The 24,515-nt window shown below is 36.6% G+C and overlaps 1 protein-coding gene across 7 annotated transcripts in view; it reads left to right on the forward strand.

Annotated features, from left to right (window-relative positions):
• The window catches only part of LOC150103239 (adenylate cyclase type 2-like), a 457,038-nt gene that overhangs the window by 301,330 nt on the left and 131,193 nt on the right, over positions 1 to 24,515 (forward strand). For all 7 annotated transcript variants that reach the window (XM_090397822.1, XM_090397825.1, XM_090397827.1 and 4 more), the window contains one exon: positions 1,620 to 1,798. In XM_090397822.1, the coding sequence (XP_090253948.1) occupies positions 1,620 to 1,798 (179 nt within the window). The remainder of the gene's footprint in view (positions 1 to 1,619; positions 1,799 to 24,515) is intronic.

The following is a 24,515-nucleotide window of genomic DNA, read 5'->3' on the forward strand; positions in this document are numbered from 1 at the left end:
TGCTGCGAAAATTGGAGAAAATGGGTTTGGGTTATACAATATTGGCATGGATAAGAGGATGGCCGACTGACAGATATCAAAAAGTGGTATATGGAGGATCTGAGTCTGCAAGATTTAAGGTATAATTCGCCCACCAATTAGAGATCCTTCGACACTTCTGCGCATCTCAGAAAAAGGAGAATCCATTCCGATAATAGGGTAATCAGTCCGTATAGTGGGATGAGTTGTTTATTATTACCGGTCAGAAAATTAACTTCTCTTTTATGATTATTGTAGTTAATTATGTTGCTTGTGTAACAGTTAGAAAATTTTACCTATAAAGCACGTGATTTCGCGTGTTGGCGACCAATTTGGACATTCTTCATTTCTTTCTCCCCTTCAACCTGAATCGGCTATTCTTGGAAAGACGCGAAGCAGGGACCTACAAACGGTGGGCGAACTATAACAGTTGGTGTACCAAAGGATCAGTGCTTAGTCCACTGTTATTCAATCTGTACATTAATGATATTGGGAAGGATTTGACAAGTGACACACAGTTATTTGCTGATGATGCAAAGATAGGTAGGGTAATCAGGAATGCTGCTGATATGCAGTCTTTGCAGAATAATTTGAATAGGCTGGAATTGTGGGCATGGGAAAATGGGTGTCAGTTCAATGTCAGTAAATGTAAAGTCATTCATTTTGGCGTGATTATGTATCCAATGTTGTATTTTATTGGTGTGATTCAGCTAGAAGGAACTGATGAGGCTAGGGATCTTGGAGTGTTAATAGATAAGAAGTTGAAGTTCAGCAGTCATGTGGCAAAGATTGCAAATGCAACTCAAAAGATATTTGCAATGCTGAAACGAACTTTCACATGTAAAGATAAGAACGTTATTTTACCTCTTTACAAGGCCTTGATAAGATCTCACTTGGACTATTGTGCACAGGTCTGGTCTCCTGGTTTCTGTTGTGATTCTGATATATTGGAGAGAGAGAGAGAGTACAAAGGAGAGTGTTTAAAAATGATATTAGGGTTTGTGGAATACTGATTATGAATGCAGATTGAGAATTTGTAGACTGCAGACACTAGCAGACAGGAGAAAGAGGGGTGATATGTTTGAGAACTTGCAAACTTCTGAAAGGGTTATACAGGATTTCAATTGATTTAATTTTTCAATTTATGGAGGGTGGGGAAAGGACAAGAGAGCATCCTTGGAAGCTGAGAATGAGGGCTGCCAAGAAGGGTATGAGGGCTAGATTTTTCTCTCAGAGGGTAGTACGTGATTGAAATGGATTGCCATTGGATGTTGTAAGTGAATTCAAGAATAAGTATGATAGCTGGTGTGTGTAATATGTGGCCTCCCTCGATGAGTCTCTGACTCCCTGGAGGTCTCTCTTAATAATAATAATAATAAAACAGTCTTTCCCCAAGTATTTTCTTATTTGTTTATTTATTTTTTTCAGCATTAGTGTCAAATAAGAATTATTATTAGTCACAGTGCAACAATAGACACTGTAAAGCCATGATGTAGCAAAATACTTCATTCATTGTTACATATTGCATATTTAAAAAAATGAAAGTAAATCATTTTATTTTCTGTTTCTTAATCATGAATGTAGATTTTTTTTTTTCCCAGTACTATACATTTTGTGCTGTGATTGCCTTAACGTCAACATCAGTGTTTCTACGCATTCATTTCTTGATGAAACTTATAATTCATATTGGTGCTTTAAGTATGTTTATATATATTATTATAATAAAAGATGTGGGTGCTTTCTCAAAAGGCATCATTCCTATTACAAATTCCACTGCATGGTAAGTAATATGTTTATTCATTATATATCAATTTTACATTTATTGATTGTTCATATAAAATATTTTATAGATATTAACCATCACTATTAACAAACACTGTTATATAATGAATTCACTCAAAACTAAAACATACTATTCAAAAATCCTAACAATTTCATGGCATTTAATATCCTGAAGGAAATGTGCTACAGAAATCCTTCTAGTATAACAAAATATTACTATGGTCCCTGCAAGTTTGTTATAATGAGAGTTGACTGTGTGCACTATAAAATTATTTATATATTAATGGTTGATCTGGATTTGCATCTTGTCTAGGTTGTGAAGAACATTTTAGGAGCTTTTCAACTGAAGATGAGTTGGCCATTTTCACATAGATGTGTCAGGGTTTTTTCCCAGAAACTTGGATTTTTTTTCCCACCAAACAGACAAATTGGGCAAAGAGAACAGTATTTGTATTCTGAACAAAACAACAACATAGCAGACTATGCACACAAGATTAACAGTGCCCTATAATAGTAATTTAGTGAGAATATGGGCTTCAACATTAATGTTTAAGCCCATCTTCTTACTAAATTACTAGCCTGGTTGGCTGAGTAGTTTCCTAAGAACAGGCAGGGGAGTTTGAATCCCATTGCAGAACTTCTAGATTATGCAAAACACACACACACACACACACACACACACACACACACACACACACACACACACACACACACACACACACACACACACACACACACACACACACACACAAATAAATGAAAGTTAAAAAAAAATCCTTACTCTGCTTACAGTACCAATGCATTAATACGTTTGCAACTTTTCATCATGGAATATACATAAACATAAATAAAACAAAACAAAAATTATATAAATGTTCATTCTTACAAGTTTTATCTTTTGGAGACCAATAAAAACTGTAACCTTGTTAGTTTATATGCTATGTTAACGTTGTTCTCCTTTAGGATTCCTTATTCCTCTTAGGAAATGCTTTCAGTATATGATAATATGTGGTTGAAATTCTGATATAATCAGTGTATTTATGTGGAGATAATAAACCACTTTGCCTTTGCTGTAAAGATTACCAACTTCCATTCCTCATAGTCGTTGGCAAGAAGAATGCATATACTATGTCGTTTCTGGATTTTTTGAAAATATTCAACAGACTGCTTCATGGCAAGTTACTGCATAAACTGAGACAAATGAGGTTTGATTGGTAGAAAACTAGTGAATAGGTATAAGTTATATATGACGAAGCAGTGTTCTCGATATCAGAGTATCACAAGACTTAAGAAAGTCACTGAGCCACTGCTGTTCAGTTTATATGTAAATAATGCTGTGAATAGTTTTGAGGGAGATATTTTATTTGCAGGTGATGCTAAGTTCTAGAGAGTTATTAAGTCTGATCCTTTGGATCAGCTCTTTATTGAGAGTTGAGTCAGTGGTGCTGTAGGGAAAAAAAGTGGGATCTCAAGTTTAATTTTCTTTTTTTTTTTTTATGCAACTTCCACCCACAAAAAGGAAAAATTCCACCCATGTTTGGAAAGTATGTAAAACTATAGTAATATATAGCTGGGTGGACTAAGAATTTTCTTTCTGTTTTAATCATTTTATATATTTTTTGCAATTTTTCTTTGTATTTTTTGTATTTTTATTTTTGTATTTTATATATGTTTTGTATTTGATGGTATGTACTTCCACTAATATCAGAAAATAGAAGAGGCTAGTGATTTTGGGAATGGAAAAAGAGAGTAAGAAAGTGCTTATTTACTTTTACAATGGCACTGATCAGACTTCATATAGACTACAGATTTTGTCAGTTAGATTTCTTGGGAAAGAGAGGATTATTGAAGTAATAGAAAGGATAAAGTGACAGACAACAAAAGTAATATCAGGAGTGTGGATTCAGCTATAAGCACAGATTGAAAGGATGAAATTGTCAAGCTTAATGTCAATGTGATATTAAGACTGATTTTTTTTTTTTTTTTTCAAAAGACAGAAAAACAAAGAACTAGAACAAGAGGAAATCCCTGAAAATTACATCAACCAAAGGAAAGGAAGAATAGGTATTTTTCCAGGAGAGTAATCAGAATGCATTGTGGGCATTTTTCATACTTTAAATTTATTCTCAAAGTATATTATGATAAGTATTAAGCTCATGTGGTACAGGTGGGAAAATGAAAAAAAAGTGAATTTGGAAAGTATGAAAGTGCAAGAAACTGCAAATAAAGATATGGTATTGTATAGAGATTCCATAATAAGAGGTATACTTATTGAGCAAGTGACGAAAGCATGTTTCTCAGGTGCAAAAATCAAGGATGCTAGTGACGCTGTTAGTTTGTATAAGGAAGAATTGAATGAGATGATTGTTATTGCAGGAACAAATGATTTGAAAGGGGAGAAATATGCAATGAGAGAATATATATAAAAGAGTTGTTGCAAGAACAAAAATGAAGAGTAAGGAAGTAAAAATTGTGTCTGTTGCCTTGATAAGTCAATGAGAAGATTGTGCAGGAGTAATGGCATGCAGTTTATAGATGTATGGAGTGAATTTGATGGATGAAAAGACTGATATATGCCTGGTGGACTGCATTTAAATGGTTTTTGAGGTAGATGTTTGGAGAAAGAGTTTAGTGAGAATTTGGAAGTGTAGAACCAGGGAAGCTGGCAATATTAGGAAAGATACAATCATGTATGTGTATGACCACCCCTGTGATAAATGAGCATGTGTACAGAAATGATTATGAAATGCTGAATGCAATTTCACAGGTTTCCAATTCAAATGGGTTGGTAATGACATTACACAAGGGTACTTGTAGGTAAAAGAGGATGTTGAAATTCATGTACATGAATTCAAGAAGTAACAGGAATAAGGGAGAGAAGTTTTTTGGTATTGGTCAGCTCGACTTGACCACCCAGAATTATAGGCATCAGTGAGACTTGGTTGACAGGAAATGATATAGTTAAAGGTATAGATAGGACAGAAGGTAGGATATTGCTGATGATAGCTGAAGAATTACAACTAACAAAATTAGAAGTTAAAGAAGATTTTAGGTCAGGGGGAGATGGCTCATTTGAGGCTGCCTGGTTGAGTTTGGCCTGCACTCCACAATGAGTGCAGGCCAAACAATCATTATGGGGACACAGATTGGAGGGAGGAAATGGGGCATGGCAAGATGGAAGTGGAATTTATACAGTTGCTAAGGAATAATTACATGAAACAACATGTTATACAGTGGACAAGGGGATTCAGAATGTTGGATCTGATAATAGCATCAGAAGCCTCAACTTGGGGAGAGTGACCATGCAGTCTGGGAAGTTGCCAAACATGTGGCATTCTCTGTCAAGAAAGCGTTTATGTAGAACTATAAAGCTGGTAACTATGACAGACTTAGGATCATCTTGGAGCAGTGTCATGGCTTGAGAAGCGACAAGGAAAGAATGTCAGTAGTGCATGGGAAGTGGTCAGAAATTGTTTGAGAGAAACAGTATCATACTGCATACCCAAGGACAGGAGGATAAACTAAGTGGGAATTAAGTGAATGAGTAGAGATAAAAAACAAGAGCTGCAAAAAAAAGAAAGCACTATGGGGGGAATATAAAGAAAAAGGTGATGAGCAAATTCATGAGCAGTACAAGTGGAATTAAGTAAACGAGTAGAGATATAAAACAAGAGCTGCAAAAAAAAGAAAGCACTATGGAGGGAATATAAAGAAAAAGGTAAGAAGCAAATTCATGAACAGTACAAAGTGCAAGTAAGAATGTGACTGGTAAGAAAGGCCAAATTGGATTATGAGAGAAAATTAGCTAAGTAGACTAAACCCAAGAGAGTTCTTTCATTATGTAGTAAGTAAGAGGAAAAATGACTATGGTAGGATGACTCTAAACAATGCTCATGGTAGGAAGACGACAGAGGCAAAGGAAGTAGTTGAGTTGCTCAGTGATCATTTTGCGGTGTATCATCCAGATGAAGATTTTGCAGTTGCTGATGTGACTGAGAGGCATATCAAAATTGAGGTAAATGAAAAGGAAGTATTCAGCATATTGAAAAATATGAATGTGAACACAGCAGTAGGTCTGGATGGCATATCAGTACTATGTGAATGTGCAAGAGAATTGGCATTGCCTCTGATGAAGGCGTTCAATCTAAGTCTCATCTGTGGCAGGGTTCCAAGGGAGTGGAAAGAGGATAAGATAGTTCCATTGCATAAAGGTGGCTCCAAGACAGAGAGAGAGCAAATTACACACTTAATATATCAGAAGTGATGGGTGTTATTGGAAAAGTTGGCTAAAGGTAAAATCCAACATTGGGTGGATAGGGATATAATACTCTATCGTGGGCATCATAGCTCTGTAGGTCCTGTCTTAGTAACTTATTCGCATTTTATAATAAAGTGACAGCAAAATTGGATAAAGGAAATGACTACATCATGATATTGCTGGACTTTGCAAAGGCATTTGACAGAATACCACATGGAAAACTATTACAAATGGTACAAATAGATATGAAGTTAGTAGTATGGATGAGGAAGGGGGGGGGACCGACACCATAAAGTTGTATATTGTGGAGTGGAATATAGGAGAATGAGGATGACTAGTGGAATTTCTCAGGGTTCTGTACCTCAGGTACAGAAGCTCACTACTTTTTAATTTGTATATCAAATATAGGGAAAGATTTAAGAGAGGATATCTAGTTGTTTGCTGATGATGCAAAACTTGGGAGAGCAATAGTAGATAAAGGTGATGTTGATATCCTGCATGATTTAAATAAATTGGCATTGTGAGCAAGTATAATGATTATTAATTTAATGCTGCAAAATGTAAGGTTATGCACTTTGGATTAAAAAGGTGGCATACACCGTATGCCACCTTTTCAACTGCAGTCCAGTACCATCATATTGATGGTACTGGATTGCAGGAAATTGATGAAGCAAGGGACTTGCAGATAATGGTGGTCATAGAATTGAAGTTCAGAGTGCATATTGCAAAAGCTGGTAAAATGGCTCAAAGGATTATCTGGATGTTGATAAACATGCTAATAAGTAATGATAGGGAAGTTATTATCCCTCTTTATAAGGCTGTGTTTCAGCTACATATTGATTACTGTGCACAGATTTGGTCACACCTGGGTTTCTTGGGGACATGGTAGAAAAGATTCAGAGATGAGTGATTAATCTGGTTGATAGGTTGAAAGTTTATGGGTTAAAAGGTTTAGTTGATAGGTGGAAAAGAGGAGACATCATAGAGACTTTTAAGATATTAAAAGGGATTTATAATATACTCCTGCATGTCTATTCATCTTCCAAGTCAAAACCACAGTCACTCTCTACAACTGGTGGGAGAGATGTCATCTCAGTTATTATCAACTCTTCTGATGCTATGACCAAATCCCAAACTCTTGAACCTCTTGTTCCCTGTATTACATGTTGCCTAAGACATTTGTCTCTCAACAATTCTAGAAATTCCATTCCCTTATTGCTACACGCATCTTCCTCTCCCCAATTTATACTGCTGTAGTTAAAATCTCCATTAACAATGAGTTTTCTTGCACTTGCCAAGCTCAACTGTCTAAACATCTCCTGGTCCCCACCCTCTGTGTTCCTTGGTTTGTAGCAACACCCCACTTAATATCCTGTCTTGCCCACCTCTACCTCACATCATATGCTTTCAAAATCATTAGTGTCACTGCCTTCCAATGCCTCCACCCTTAGAGGACATAAGTCGTCACTTATCATAAGCAGTACTCCACACCATGCTTTCCCTTCTTATCCTGCCGAAAAATGCTGTACCCTGATACTTCTATTCATGTTATTATATCTTCTTCTTCTTCTGTCAACCACATCTCATTGATCCCAATAATCTTGGGCCAGGCTGATACTATCAGCACCACCAATTCCTCTCCTTTATTCCAGATACTCCTGCCATTAGTATAAAGCATAAAAATGACTGTTTCTAGACCCAGCATTATCCCCTATGGAATCCACTGGGCTCAGCTTTACCTGATGTTGTCCCCTCCCCCTTCTCCCAAGTACCCATTCCCATAGGAGGCCACCCCTGCCACCATCCACCCTAGGCATTCTAGTCTCCTTGCATTGACACACTGACTCATTCAGAATGGCAATCTCTCTCCAGATGCCTACGTCCTTCCTCATTCAAATGCAAGCAGTCTTTCACATACAATTCCTTTTTGTTCTGAAACGCCCTCCAAGCATCCACATATTCCAATCCTCTCTTCTGATACATTCTAGATATTATTCAATATTACTGCTCTTCTGCTTAGCTCGTCACTATCATACCTAAACAACATGCACACTATTTTTCCTCTCTGCGTCTTATTTCGTACAACCTCAAGCAAGAATCTCATATCTCTCACACCCAATTTACATTACCTCTCAAATGTAATAGTCATTTGTTCCTACCATCAGAATCATCTCATTTCACCCCTCTTAATTGCCATAGCCACATTTTCTATCGTTCCTCCAGGCAAGCACTCCTCACACATCCTATCTTGCACACACCATGGATCATTGAGTCCCCATACATTACACCTTTTACCACTCTGTTCCTCAATTGCTCACATGCATCCCTCACTCTCTCTTCTGTAACACTTTCTCTCTGTGTTCCCCTACTTACCTGCCTTCCTGGCATCACTCTATCCCTGGTTCCAGTGCTCCCTCGCATTCTTCTCATTCCCTCTCTCCTACTGTTTAATGTGGCAAAGCGTAGAGTTGTGTATTTTGGGGTGAAAAGATTACTAGCTGCATATACAGTGCTGATGACTACTCCAGGAAGCTGATAGGAATTGGGGAGAGGTGATAGTAGGCAGTAGGGATGTGCTGAATTGGGATTTATTTATTTTTATTTTTTAAAATAAACTTATTAAAAATTGATAAAAAAAATTTAATGAGTGTATTTGTTTGTTCAAAACATTTGTTGTTAAAATTTAATTTGTGATGTTTAAAATTTTATTTATTATTATTATTATTATTACAGGTGGAGTCAGTAGACTCATCTCGGGAGACGCAAACTATCAAAACAATATCTATCATATCTCTTCTTGAATTCATTTACAGATGAAGAACTCAGAACTCAAGGGGGGTGCTTAAGGGTCAAAGCTGTATAACTAAGTGGAGACCTCCACATAGCCTTTAAAACAATGCAGAGAACTGACCAGGGCTTCTGACTTAATGTCCAATCCTCACCTTCTCGTTGTGCACTCTGTTGGGTATCTACCTGGATACTGAACGAATGAGGATGGGCTGGCAATTTGGGATTTAGCTGACCAAATTGTATTCTTATTGGTTAAATTCAAATAAAAAATGATGGTACAACATGACAAAATTTCATTCTGGCTGGGGCGTCGCCCGGTTAAACAAGACCCCTGTTGTTTTCGTCAGGGAACAAGGGTGAACAGCGAAAAATCAGCTACTGGAACAAATCTGAAAACACACCCCAACTCAACATCACCAGAGTTAAAGATCGGTACTATCAACATAAGAAGCCTGAATGGCAAAGAAATGGAGCTAGCTGAGGAATTAGATAAGTACCAGATCGACATAATAAGGATGACTGAAACAAAAAAGACAAAAACTGGTGAGATCTTTCTGTGCAATAAATACAAAATGTTATATTCAGGCAATGACAATCAAGGAAAAGAAGGAGTAGCCATAGTATTCAACACAAAATACTAAGCTAATCTTCTTGAATGGCAGGCTGTCTCAAGTAGAGTGATGTGGGTAAATATCAGAATGGGGAACTGGACAATGAAACTTATTTGTGCCTATGGTCCCACAGAAGGTTCTACTAAGGTAGAAGTGGAGAAATTTTTTGACGCTTTAGAAAAAGCAACTGACACAATGAAAAAGGAAAAGTTGGTCATTGTTGGGGATCTGTATAGCAGAGTAGGAAATGATTGCCAGACATACGAAAATATTTTGGGAAAATTTGGAGCAAAGAGTAAAGCTAATAATAATGGCAAATAGCTGTTGGATTTCTGCTCAGGACATGGACTGGTTATTACTAATTCCATGTTCCAACATAAAAATGTGCACAAATTCACATGGAGAGAAGACGCAAGGAATAAGAAAAGTCTCATTGACTATGCTATTGTTGATAGTGATGTTTTCTCCCTTGTGCAGAACACCAGAGTGTACAGAGGATTTCAAATTGGAAGCGATCACTATTTAGTCTTGAGCAGGATAAAATTGAATTTCATATTGAAAAGAATAATATGTAAGAAAGTTTTAAAGCGAATAAAAGTTGAGCAGCTCTCAGAAGTGCACTGTAGACTAAAATACACAAAGATTATTGGGAAAAAAATGAAAGAGTTTGAGAACAGGAACCAAACCTTGGAGATTCAGTGGCAAGCCTTGAAGAAAACTCTGATTGATTCATCCAGAGAGGCATGTGGTGAGGTTGTCTGCAAGGATAGAAAAATCAGAACTCCATGGTGGAAACAGGAAGTTAAAGAGTCAGTGAAAGAAAAGAAGAAAGCATATCAAAAGTTCCTGGCAAATAAGTCAGCTTGTGCTCTTAGAGAATACAGAGACAAATGTAAGAAAGCTAACCACTGTGTAAAACTGGCTAAACAAAAGTCATGGGAGGACTTTGGCAAGTTCATAGAAAATAAATATCAAGAAGGCAGCAAAATATTCTGGAGGTTATTGAAGAAGCTTAGAAATGGAGGAAAGAGTGCTGTAAAAGGAGTTAGAGATGATAAAGGTGACATGAAAACAGGAGAAAAAGATATCCTTAAAGTATGGAGTAATTACTTCGAAAAACTGCTAAAAGAAACAAGCAGTGATAATAACACAGTGGTAAAAAACACTGACCATGCATGCAGTCAGGAATACATATCCATACTTGAAGTAGAAAAAACCGTCAAAGGCTTGAAATGTGGAAAGGCAGCAGGAGTAGATGATATTTGACCAGAAATGCTGAAGTATGGTGGTATAAAAGTCTTACAGTGGCTGCACTGCATAGTTCAGAAAGCTTAGACAGAGGGATGAATTCCCGATGATTGGAGTAGAGCTCTAATAGTACCCATATATAAAAAGGGAAATAAAACTGAATGTGAGAATTACAGAGGTAATTCCCTACTGAGTGTTCCTGGCAAGATCTATGTAAGTATACTTGAGATACGGTTGAGAAGAATTGTGGAAGAAAAGCTTGGTGAAGAACAAGCTGGATTCAGGCCAAATAGAGGCTGTCAGGATCATATCTTCACTTTACGACAAATAGTCGAGAAAGAATGGGAATATAACAAAGATCTGTATTTAAGTTTTGTCGATCTGGAAAAGGCATATGACAAGGTTCTAAGAGAGAAGCTATTCAATATGCTACAGTTATATGGTGTCAATGGGGCATTATATCAAGCAATACTTAGTCTTTATTTGAATTGTAAGTCATCAGTTAGAATTGAAAGAAATACAGGGAGATGGCTTATTGTTAAATCTGGTGTGAGACAAGGATGTACATTATCCCCTCTGTCATTCATTATCTATATGGATCACATTATGAAGGAAAGTGTATTAAACATGATATCAGAATTGGAGATGTTAATGTCAGCTCTTTGCTTTATGCGGACGATGTTATACTTCTAAATAAATCCACTACATGTTTGCAAGATTCTCTGACTAAATTGAATAACTGTTGTAATAGATATGGTATGAAGGTCAGCAATAAAAAAGACAAAGACAATGAAAATAGGTAGAATTGTTGAAAATGTCAACTGTGTTGTGAACGGGGAATCTGTGGAACACGTAAAACATTTCAGCCACTTAGGCACGATTTTTAGTGAAGATGGTAAATTAAATATGGAAATAGACAACAGAATCAACAAAGCCAGTATGGTAGGAAGTCAATTGAATAAATTCATATGGAATAAGAGAGAAATTAGTCAGAACACTAAATTAGCTGTATACAAGACAGTGTTCAAACCAGTTTTAACTTATGGATCTGAGAGCTGGTTCAGAAATAAAACACTTGACCGCAGATCAAGACTAGAAACCGCAGATATGAGAGTCCTGAGAAAGATTAGAGGCAAGAACAGATGACATCAATGGCAATATCATATTAAAAACAAGTATATTAGGAAAGAACTTGACATTGTTGGCATCCAGGAATGCATTAGCAGAGCTAATTTCAGGTGGTATGGTCACTTAAACAGAATGGGTGAGGAAAGATTAGCAAAACAAGTGTTCTCTGCCAGGTTGGCAGGAAAACCACCCAGAGGAAGACCTAGATATAGGTGGATTGATACGGTACAATGTGCCTTAGACAGTAGAAATATAAGATCTGATAATGATAATATTGGAGTCTTGACAAGTAATAGACTGATTTTGAGGAAAATTGTAGATAGGAAGTTAGTAATGGTGTAAATTTTTCATGTAGTACTATCATATCCTCTACACCCCCTTGAGGGCACATGTCAGGAATTTGATGATGATGAACTCATAACTGAGTCAGGCAATGCATTCCACTCATTCACCACCCTCCAGGCAAAAAACTTCATTCTCATTCCCTTGTTAACCAGACTTTTCCTTAATTTCCAAGGATGTTCTTCCATCACTATCACACAGCTGAAATATTTTCCCTGCATCAATCTTATAAAACCCTTTTAGTAATTTAAATGTTTCTATCATATCCCCCTCTTTCCCACCTATCAACCAACCTCTGCAATCCAAAAAGCTCTCAATCTATTAATGTAGAGAACATTTTTTACATCACTCACCAACTTAGTCACTATCCTCTGAACCCTCTGAATCTCCAAGGAATCCAGGTGACCAGACTTGAGCACAGTAATCCAAATATGGAAGTATCAGTACTTTATAAAGGAGAATAATAACCTCTTTATCTCTGGATGTCAGTGTGTTCCTCAACAACCAAATAATCCTATGTGCAATCTTGGACACCTAAGCAATGTGTCCTCTGAACTTCATCTCCCTATCTACCAACACCCCCTAAGTCCCTAGCCTCATCAATCTCTTGGAGTACTGTTCCATCAATGTAGTACACAGCTGGTAATCATTTAATCCCAAAATACATGACTTTACACTTTTCCACATTGAACGCATCCATTACCTTTTGCCTATTTTGCCAGCTTATTTAAATCATCCTGAAACTCTCAACATCAGCTTGATTTTTTATTGTGGTACTCAACTTTACATCATCAGCAGACAACTGAATATCGCCTTTTAAGCCATTTCCTATATCATTTATGTACAAAATGAACAAGAATGGCGCAAGCACAGACCTTGAGGCTCACCACTGGTCACTTGCCTTATCCTGGACTCTGTTCACACCACCTTCTGGTATCTCTCCCTGAGCCATTCTCCTAGCCATTTCCTTTGTCCAACTCAGATGTCATTCCATTATAAAAAGTTAATAAATTGCTAAGGCAGGATCAAACTTTAATTTAACAAAACCATGTTTGCCCCTATAGAGTATCATATCCTGATCCACCCATTCTTGAATTTTGTCTTTAACCAACTTTTCTAATATTTTTACCACCACTGCAGAATTGGTGATTGGCCTGTAATTAACTACCATAGTATTAGAGCCACCTTTATGCAAAGGAACTACTTTGCCTTTCTTCCACTTCCTAGGTACCATACCAGAGTTCAAACTCAAGTTAAATAACCAAGTAAGAGGTGTTGACAATTTCCTTGCACATTCACGAAACCTCCGAACTGATATTCCATCTAAACCTACATTTAAATTCAGCAATATATATACTAAGTACCTCTGATTTCTTAACTTCAATTCTCACAGTTTTTGCTACAGGTAGAGAGATATCCTCACGTGGGTGATAGACTTTTGAAAAGTGATCACTCAGTAACTCTACTATTCCATCCGAATTTGTCAACTCAATACCATCAGCACCCACTAAAGTTATCCTTCCAAAGCGGAAGAACTCTTGGGAATTACCCTTGATCCCCTTTGCTATGGTCTTCTCATAATCTGATTTAGCTTTTCTTACTATGCTGGTAACCTTTCTAGCTTGAGCCTAATACTGCTCATGGGTGTACTGATTGCATTTCTCCTTGTAAATTCTCCATAAAATTTTATTTTTTTGCAGATCAAGCTTGGTACTACTACTCATCCATCTAACGCCATTTATCTTCCTGACCATGGGGACACAATCTGATATTGCCTTCCTCAGATACTTGCTGATTTTATCCCATGCACTGCTAACATCTTTCCCCTGCAATATGTTCTGCCATGGGATGGCTGCAAGCTCACTCCGAAGCTTGTTATAATTGCCTAACCTGTAGTTCTGTATATACCCCCTTCTTAAGAGAGAAATCCACAAATTTTGCAACCTCCCAAGTCAATACCACATGATTGCTCTCATCAATTGGAGGTAACGAGGACACCTTGCTTATGCATACAGCCTCTGAACCAATGACCAGGTCCAGCACTGCTAACATCTTTCCCCTGCAATATGTTCTGCCATGGGATGGCTGCAAGCTCACTCCGAAGCTTGTTATAATTGCCTAACCTGTAGTTCTGTATGTACCCCCTTCTTAAGAGAGAAACAAATTTTGCAACCTCCCAAGTCAATACCACATGATTGCTCTCATCAATTGGAGGTAACGAGGACACCTTGCTTATGCATACATCCTCTGAACCAATGACCAGGTCCAACACTCACACACCACGAGTCCTTTCAGTTATGTGCTGTTTCAAGTAATTATCTCATAGAAGATCAATGAATTCCATTTCCTTTTTGCCACATGATATTTCCTTCTTCCAATTGATATCACCATAATTAAAATCCACCATAATAATCACTAACCCTGAAGTCATTGCACGAATTTGCTGATGCATGAATTCAATTGTGAATTATGCTTCTACCAAATATTCAGCATTTTGGTTAAATTACATAATGAAGAAATTATTAATTATATGAAGAACCAAAGGCTTCAATTCGGCGACATAAGTTTATGTCGCCGAATTGAATTTAAATAATGAAGAAAGATAAAAAAAAAGCGTGTAATAATACTTCACCTAGTCATGTGATCACATAAAACGTAAATGTAAAAAAGTAATAAATAAATAAATAAACTCTGAAAATTTCAAAAACTGACCAGAGAATTCATGAGAATACAATCTTCACATTTTATTAGTTGTTTTGATTAAGGTTTCTCTAGCCTGACAGCTTTTTTTGAGGTCAGGCAGAAACCTTAAAATGACTAGAATCCTCATTCAATACCAAAGCAATTCTGTTAAAAAAAAAATTGCATTTTCAGTTGCACTGACGTAAACAGCAGTCAGTTCTTAAGCATAATTATTAAAGAGGAGAGTAAATGCATCCATTTTGGTGTTGTAAAATAAACAGATCAATCCATATTTCATGCACTACTTAAGGAAACTTGAGTTTTTTTAGTTGTACAAGCTAAGGCAATTTTGAAATTCTCCATGTTTCTATATTTATATATATATATATATATATATATATATATATATTTAGCTACTAAATAATAACTTTCTTTAATATCTCCAATTTTTGTGTATTCTGCATTGCTAAAATCAAAACTTTTAGGTTCTTCTTTGATAAAAAGGGAAAACAAAACTTTGCTTTCCTTAAATATAACTGTCAAATTTTTAAGCAGAGAGCCAAGATACTTCAATTTGAAATAAGTGAGAGATTATAATAGATGATATTATGAATCCATCCATATTTTATAGCTAAATTTAATTTCATACAAAACATCGTATTTAAAAAACAATACAGCATAAAATCCAAACAAAAATCCAAACAAACAATTTCAAATAATCAAAAATATTAACGGAACTTATTTTGAAATGTAGAGAATAATTATGGATTTAATAATCAAAATCAAGTCATGATAGATTAAGATGTAGGAAAATGAATTTTTCAGCACTTTAGCTAGCACTGAAAGAAATTTTCCAAGAAATTGTATTGCAAAAAGTTTACTCATTAGCCATGGAAACTCTTATTTGAATGGTTTCACAAGATAGGGAGAGGCTTTTCCCATCTGGTTGCATTTGTCATGAAGCATATAACAGGAATTTTTCTGCTTCGTCCAGTCAAATATCGAATCTTTCTACTGAAAGTTTATTTTGCACTTGGTTAGACTATAATAAATTTAGTTTAATCCTTTATCCAAGTGTAGGCAAACAAAATTTGCCCCTGAAAATATTTTCGGGACTGAATTAAGGTGGTACAACACCAGGCAACTCCGAGCAAAGGTGGACCAAGCTCTCATCACTCTTTGTCTCAGTATCTCCCATAATGCAAAGCACATCTCCTTGCGGACATGTATACTGCTATTGCATTAAGGGAAGGGCCACTACCCAGACCGGTTTATTGAGGTGTATTTAAGTAAAGACCTCTCTAAAAATTAGATGATCCTGAAAGATTGCCCAACTCAGCTTTGTCCCACTCAGTGACAGGCTCACCCCGTCACCAAGTAGAACTTCTCAGCATTGGCTCTACCCAGTGGCAGGCTCACTCCACCACTTGACAGAACCATAATCTCAGCGGTGGCTCTACTCAGACAGGCAAAATCCTACCCCAAGCAGAGCCTCTCATATCCAGCATGGGAGGCAGACCCAAACGTGGTGTTACTAAGGCAGAAGCAATAGGAGAGGTCATATTTACCTATACGAGTTGCCAACAGGTGTACCACCTTATTATTGAATTACTCTGGATTTAGAGAAAGATGTTGAAAGTTTATTTTGCACTTGGTTAGACTATAATAAATTTAGTTTAATCCTTTATCGAAGTGTAAGCAAACAAAGTTTGCACCTGAAAATATCATCAGGACTGAGGTAAGTTGGTGGTACAACACCAGGCAACTCCGAGCAAAGGTGGACCAAGCTCTCATCACTCCTTGTCTCAGTATCTCCCATAATGCAAAGCACATTATAGTCTAACCAAGTGCAAAATAAACTTTCAACATCTTTCTCTAAATCCAGAGTAATTCAATTTATTTTATTTATTTATTCGTATGGAGTTTCCTCCCTTTTCTCCCCCGTTCCTGTTGGGGCGAGTTGGGCCCCCTCATGGGGGTTAAGTATTTATGGCTGTAGATCCATGTGTGTGTTCACAGGGCCAGTTGGCCTGATTGCAGGACAAAAAATGCCAGATAAACTGATGGAAAAACCCTACTGCCCAAGACCGACTAACTTGGCTATGGCTCAGGAAGATCCTCAAATTGCTCACGTCTTCGATGGGAATCGAACCTGGGACACTCCTTCCCCAGTCATATGGTTGCAATGCACACAGCCACTAGGCTAACCGGATGAACAGTAATTCAATAATAAGTGGTACACCTGTTGGCAACTCGTATATGTAAATATGACCTCTCCTATTGCTTCTTCCTTAGTATCTCCACATTTAGGTCTGCCTCCCACTGACGAAACCTCAATGAAGGTCGAAACCGGTCTGGATAGTGGCCACTGCCTTAATGCATAGCAGTATACATTTCCGCAAGGAAATGTCCTTTGCATTATGGGAGATACTGAGACAAGGAGTGATGAGAGCTTGGTCCACCTTTGCTCGGAGTTGCCTGGTGCTGTACCACCTTACCTCAGTCCTGAAGATATTTTCAGGCGCAAACTTTGTTTGCTTACACTTGGATAAAGGATTAAACTAAATTTATTATAGTCTCTTTGCACTTGATAATAATAATAAATTTATTATTATCAAGTGCAAAATAAACTTTCAACATCTTTCTCTAAATCCAGAGTAATTCAATAATAAGGTGGTACACCTGTTGGCAACTTGTATAGGTAAATATGACCTCTCCTATTCCTTCTGCCTTAATATCTCCATGTTTGGATCTGCCTCCCACTGACAAGACCTCAATAAAGGTTGAAACCAGTCTGGGTAGTGCCCCTTTCCTTAATGCATAGCAGTATACTTGTCCACAAGGACAAGTATACTGCTATGCATTAAGGGAAGATACTGAGATATGGAGTGATGAGAGCTTGTTCCACCTTTGCTCGGAGTTGCCTGGTGTTGTACCACCTTGCCTCAGTCCTGAAGATATTTTCAGGTGCAAACTTTGTTTGCTTACACTTGATAAAGGATTAAACTAAATAAACTAAAATTATTATAATCTAACCAAGCGCAAAATAAACTTTCAACATCTTTCTCTAAATCCAGAGTAATTCAATAATAAGGTGGTACACCTGTTGGCAACTCGTATAGATAAATATGACCTCTCCTATTCCTTCTGCCTTAGTATCTCTACGTTTGAATCTATCTCCCACTGATGAGATCTCAATAAAGGTCGAAAGCGGTCTGGGTAGTAGCTCTTTGCTTAATGCATAACAGCATACATGTCCACAAGGAGATGTGCTTTGCATTATGGGAGATACTGAGACAAGGAGTGATGAGAGCCTGGTCCACCTTTGCTCGGAGTTGCCTAGTGTTGTATCACCTTACCTCAGTCCTGAAGATATTTTCAGGTGCAAACTTTGTTTGCTTACACTTGGATAAAGAATTAAATTAAATTTATTATATTCTTTCTACTGAGTTGGCCAATGTCAAATTTCTGAAAAACACATTAAAGTGGATGAATACAACACAAAACCAAATATTCAGTGCATCCCTAGTGGGCAGGAAGTTGAAATTCAAGTAACATATGGCAAAAGTGGCTAAAATAAATCGATCATAGGAATATCTGACCATGTTGGGCCCACAGGAGGCTTGGAATAAGCTGACAAACAGAGATAAGAAGGTTATTTATCCTCTTAATAAGGTTTTGACAAAGTCCTATCTGGACTTCAGTGCTGATTTGGATTCCTGGGATTCTTGGGGATGAGAAAGAGGATCCAGAGGTGAGTGACTATGATGTTGACTGGTGTATGGAATGTTACTTATAAGGATAAGTTGATCTGTGGTTTACAGAAATTGTTTGATAGGCAGAAAAGGGGTGATATGATAGATACATCAATTACTTAAAGGTATTTATAGAATTGATGGAAGGAAATTTTCAGTGCAGATTTAGTGAGAGAGAGAGAAAACACTAGGACCCTCCATGGAAAATGAGCACAAGTATGGCTAATACAAGGGTATGGAAGCTATTTTTTTTTTTTTTTTTTTCTTTCAAGGAGGTAGTGAATGAGGGGAATCAGTTCTCAGAATCTGTTGTGAGTGCCTCATTGGTGAATGAGTTCAATGTTAAGTATGACAGATGTTGTGCAAATATCAGTTAGCGCTTGGTAAAATGTTTAATGTCTCCCTCAGTGAGTCTGCAGGCTCCCTGAAGATGCCTGCATAATACTACTACTAATAATAAATATAGTTCGGTTGAAATTTGGAAATAAATATTCTTGTAAAAGTGACCACAAGTTGCTTTTAATTTTTTATCAATTTCAAACAGACTTCAGGTGAATATTCATGGCACATTTATTTCAGCAACTGTAATACAGATAAATAATAAAATAAGTAACACATAAAATACACACTATAATGATTTGAATTTCTGCCTCAATACAGACCACAAACATTATGTATATTCACAACGGAATCAAATTTGGCACAAATGCTTGCCTTCTACTCCTTATAAGAGAATAAAAGGTGTCAGCAGAGCAGACTGGATATTAATATATGCATTTTATCTACAGAGAAGGTCTATCTGTATGTTGAGCCCACAGGAGACTTGGAATAAGCTAGCAGTATTAAAATATGAGTAGAATAACAGTTTGTGGAGTAATCAATACAATGTAACCAGAATCTCTTTACTTCTACAAGTCAGTGTACTCTGTATTATTGCCAAAATTCATTGTTCTGTCATCACAATTTTGGCAATACTTTCTCTAAATTATGGATCCTTATCCACCATCACCCCAAGATCTATTATTTCCTCAACCTCCAACAATATAGTAGTGATGGTGGTGTGTTGGTGACAGAGCTGTAGAGCAGGTGCCCTCCCTCGAATGAGTCTTTGGACTCCCTGGAGCTGTCAAATAATAATAATATATCTCCACCCAGACTAAATTCTACATCTAATCTTTGTTTTCCAAATTTTAAAACCTTACATTTTGCAACATCAGTCTATTCAAGTCTTCTTGAAAGGCCACAACACCTGATCTACTCCTAATTGTTCGGGACTGAACAAAAACAACTGAATATCCTGATTCAAATCCCATGTCCATTGCTGTTGTCACCTTATTGTAATGAGTAAGTAGATTACTAAAACATGATCTCCCTTAAGCAAATTTGTGCTGTCCATCAAAGTTAATATCATTGTTATCATCCCAATTCTTGATCCTGATTCTCGCCAGCCTCTTCAACACTTTAACCACAACACCTGACACACAGATTGGGCCTATAATTTGATGCTTGAATTCTGTCACCTCCTTTATAAAGTGTTACAATCTAGCTTTCCTTTCACTCCTTTGGAACTTAAACCAATATAAGATTCATATTAAACAAATATGTGATGGCAGATGTCGACTCCCTGGCACATCCCTTCAAAATATACAGTGATATATCATGAAGCATAAAGTCCACATATACCTCTTCCTCACAGTCAGTCTCCCTCCACCCTCCTCATCATCCACTGCTCTCAAACTCTCTATGATGTTACATTCACAAGGATGAAAGACCTTTATGAACTGCTCATTAAATATCTCAACTATATGCTCTGCAGCAGTTGTCCTTATACCATTTTCTTCAGTCAATGCCATTCTACCATAATCGTTCCATCTTTTGTTGGCTACATATCGAAAGAACTCCCTAGGATTTTTTTGGCTTCATTAGCTTACTGCTGCTCATACTGTACTTTTGCTATCCTTACCAACTGAGTTACATTCGTTGACTGTTCTTGGTATTCTTCATAGAATTGATTATTACCTCTCCTCTTATGTTGCCTCCATAATGCCTTTTTTCTCTGTATACATGCATAATCTCTTCATGCATCCATTTCACACCTACCTTATTTAACCTTCTGACCCTTGAAATACATTTATACAGTGCTTCTTGTAAATAGTTCTCCTTTCATTGATCTTCTTCCCCCATCCTCCAACTCCTATTCCATGCCACAGCTGCAAGCTGTTTCCTGAGTTTCTCATAATCACTAACTTTGTAGTTCCACATATACTCTTTCCTCACAGAAGTTCTTACATGGTTGGCAACCACCCAGGTAATCACTTCATGGTCCCTTTTACCAACTGGAGGGAGATTTTACACCTCATTTACTCATATAATAACATCCTCTGATGAGATGATCAAATCGAATACCCTCAATCCTCTTGTGCCCTCTGTTACATACTGCCTGAGGTAGATGTTCCTCAAAAACTCAAGAAATTGATCAACTTTTTCCCATTTTCTTGGCTAATTTGCTTATACATTACCAGGTCTATAGCAACATTCAATGAAGTGTTTCATTCTATTCATCTCTATCTCTCACCACCACCTCAAAATAGCTATCACTATTTCCCTCTTGCATCTCTACTTTGTATGGACATAAGCATTCATCAGTAGGACTCTGCCTCCCTTTTTACCTTTTCTATCTGTGCAAAATTCATTATACTCTTCCACTTCTTGTTAAGATGTCATCCACATCCAATCATGTCTCACTTATTCCAATAATTTTTGGGTGAATGAACTCAGTCAATGCAACTACAGTGGTATCTCGCTAATCCGAACCTCTTTAGTCCGAACCCTCCAGTAACCCGAACTGCAGTTTGAAAGAAAAAGTTTTATTTATTATTTATTATTATTATTTTGTGCACTATTATTTTTATTTAATAATTATTATTTTAACTATTATTACTAATTTTATTATTATTACAGTACAGTATTTTTTTCATACTGTCGATTGTATGTACGGTTATATTGTAGGCCTATTTTGATTTATTGTGTGTGTTCACGTTTGCTTTTTTAATACTGTACAGTATGTACTGTATTTTCAGAAATTAGAACACGATGACATTAGAACACAATTAGAAAATTAGAACACGATGGTGACGATAAAGAACTCAAAGAAAAAAAAGTAAAACATGAAGAGGCAGTTGACAGTTTTGATGTGTGTATAGAATGGGCTAAGCAGAATGTTATGCCATTCCACAAAATTTTATTGCTAATGCAGCTCTGAGAAGAAGCATTCGAAAAAGGTTTAGCTTTGTTAAATCTTGAATGAAAGGTTTATTATATTGTAAAATATTTCATTCAGATTTAACAGGTACAAAAAATTCCCGGAGAAAATGCTTGTATATAGGTATAAGTGAAATTGTTGACAGAAGTAACGAGATAATCATTTAATTGTAAATTCTCCTGTGTATTATAATGTTAAGCGTAACATTATAACCTGTTTTTCCTTGTAAAACCGATAAGGGTTTCAATTTTAGTGAAGGTTATGTTAACATGAGAAAGTTAGATCTAAGTATACAACGAGATAATCGGCTTAAAGAAATGACCCCAGGCAGTCACTTATGTGAGGTCCAAGTTGCGTACGTGGAAAATGCAACGAGGAGAAAACGGTACCAAGTGCAAGAATTTTAAGTGCCAGCTGGAAAAGAGTGACATAGTAGGGAGAACAGCTCAGCAAGGATATATATAGAACTCATGGTCTTTTTTTTGTTTGGGATTCTTCCTGTTCAAGTCGTTCCCAGAGAAGTTGCTTGAAAGTGGTCAAAAAGAACTATGTCCAGTGGCAGCCATGTGACCAGATAGCGATCCAGTGCAGGTGTAATTATCGGTACAATGCAAACCGATCAGCGTGCCGAACCACGTGGACCGAACCTGGCAGAGAAGCTTCACCCACATCGGAAAAGGTGATTCGTGATCACTAGTTTGTCCTACCTGAAGACAACTGACTGTAAGAGAGGGTAACAAGCCATGTGAATTTTTCGGAAGATCGAGAAAAAAGGCAAGAGAGATCCTGATGCTCGGTAATGTAGAAACTTTTCAATTCCTTTATATGCAAGAAACAGTTAGTGTGCAATAATGTGCGGATATGCTCAGTGACTGGACTTACAAAACTGGGACTTCAGTATTTAATCAACTGGTAGATTGTCTTAGCTCTGAGTAAGAATTCATGTACAGTGTGATATTGAATTGCTAAAGTATGTTATAGCCTGATAGTTCTTGAATCTAGAATAAGATAAATGCTTGTACAAGAACGTTAGTTGAATAGGATCAAGTCAGAAATTTAACTGGTAGTAGATATTTTCTCATATTGTTTATGACTAGGAGTATTTAGGTTATGTCTGGTTAATCATTTTCAATTTTGTAGGAGAGATTCAGTTTTGTCAAGTGATCTTATTATTTGAATATCATATTAGGGTAATGAATAAACCTTTCTTTTTCTTACCTAGCAAATTGCCTGATCTGTGAACTCAATGCACTACTCATAAAAGTAGAACCATGCGAGTTAACTTGTGGGGATAGCTATGTCTGCAGTAAAAGTAAAAATATATGAGGTCTTTGTAATTGGGAAATTTAATTGCTTGATTATCGAATAGTGTGTCATTCTGAGTGCTAACTCCCTGACAAGGAAGATTCTCCTGTCTAAGAATTTGGATGGCACAGCTTTAACAAACAAATTTTTCCATATTCTGACACTGAGTTAATTCCAGATTTGTATCAAAGAAATTTGGCTCTAACTGGGCAAAACTCGCACTGGTTCTATTTTTATGAGTGGTGCACAGAGCAGAAAGGATGAAAGCAAACACGAGAAATTATTTCAAGTAATAGGGATATTCACTAAAGATAACAATCGTAAGCTTTAACAATAACAAATTAAAAACACACACACACACACACAAGGTAAGAATTTAAAGCTAAAGTAAAGAAATTTAACAGCTTCAAGAAGCAAAAGAAAATCAGTGACTTTTTTCTAAGAAATAAAAAAAACTTTTGTGTGTTATTTTGTGAAACTTTCGTGTGTTGTGTACAAGAAAGTGATATTTTTTACTCAAATTAAGTTATGTACTGAACTATGCAAATTTATTAAATCAGAATTCTCCACAATATAGATACATACAAAACTGTATTTTTTACTAAAATAAATTTGTGTACTGTATTATTTTTTTAAGTTTTACATTACAGTACACTAGCTTTTTTTTTTCTATCAGTTACTTCATTTATTTATAGAATTAAATTGATCTACCATTAGAATCTTATTATTTTTGTCTTAAATGCTAGTTATTGTTGTCTCTTGGAGGAAAATTCGCTAATCCAAACGAGTCCAGTTTTTATGTTTGGATTAAGATACAACTGTATTTCATTTCCTTTCTTTTTGATACTTCTAGCATTCATATATATACATGATAGCTCATTCCTATATCTATTACAAGTTTCACTGATACCACTTATTAGCTGTGACTTCTCCTTACTCTCCTCGACCCATTTCTTTTTCTCCTTACTTATCCTAGAACCTTCCCCTTCCCTTTTTGTCTACACATGCATTCACATCCTCTTGGAGTATCAGCCTTTCTCATGCTGTGTCCCTTTGTTCATCCCAAGTCTCCCTGTTTCTCTGTTTGTTGTGCCCACTTTTTCTCATTCTCTACACTCACTCCTTCATTCATAAGCACCACTTCATTCTCTCCTTCCTTATTTTTCTGCTGTTTCACATCTCTTCTTACTTAATCAGATTCATTTTCTACACATTACTCTCCCTTCCAGAAGCAGTCTCTCCAAATGACTCACACCAAAGCCATTCAAAAGCAGTTCTTCCTTCAAACCTATTCCGTATATTAACAAACTGTACTCCTTTCTCTTCACACATTT

The sequence above is a fragment of the Typopeltis vanoorti genome, chromosome 9, assembly GCF_054136105.1.
Source record: "Typopeltis vanoorti isolate ZY-2024b chromosome 9, IOZ_Tvanoo_1.0, whole genome shotgun sequence".
Classification (NCBI taxonomy): domain Eukaryota; kingdom Metazoa; phylum Arthropoda; class Arachnida; order Uropygi; family Thelyphonidae; genus Typopeltis; species Typopeltis vanoorti.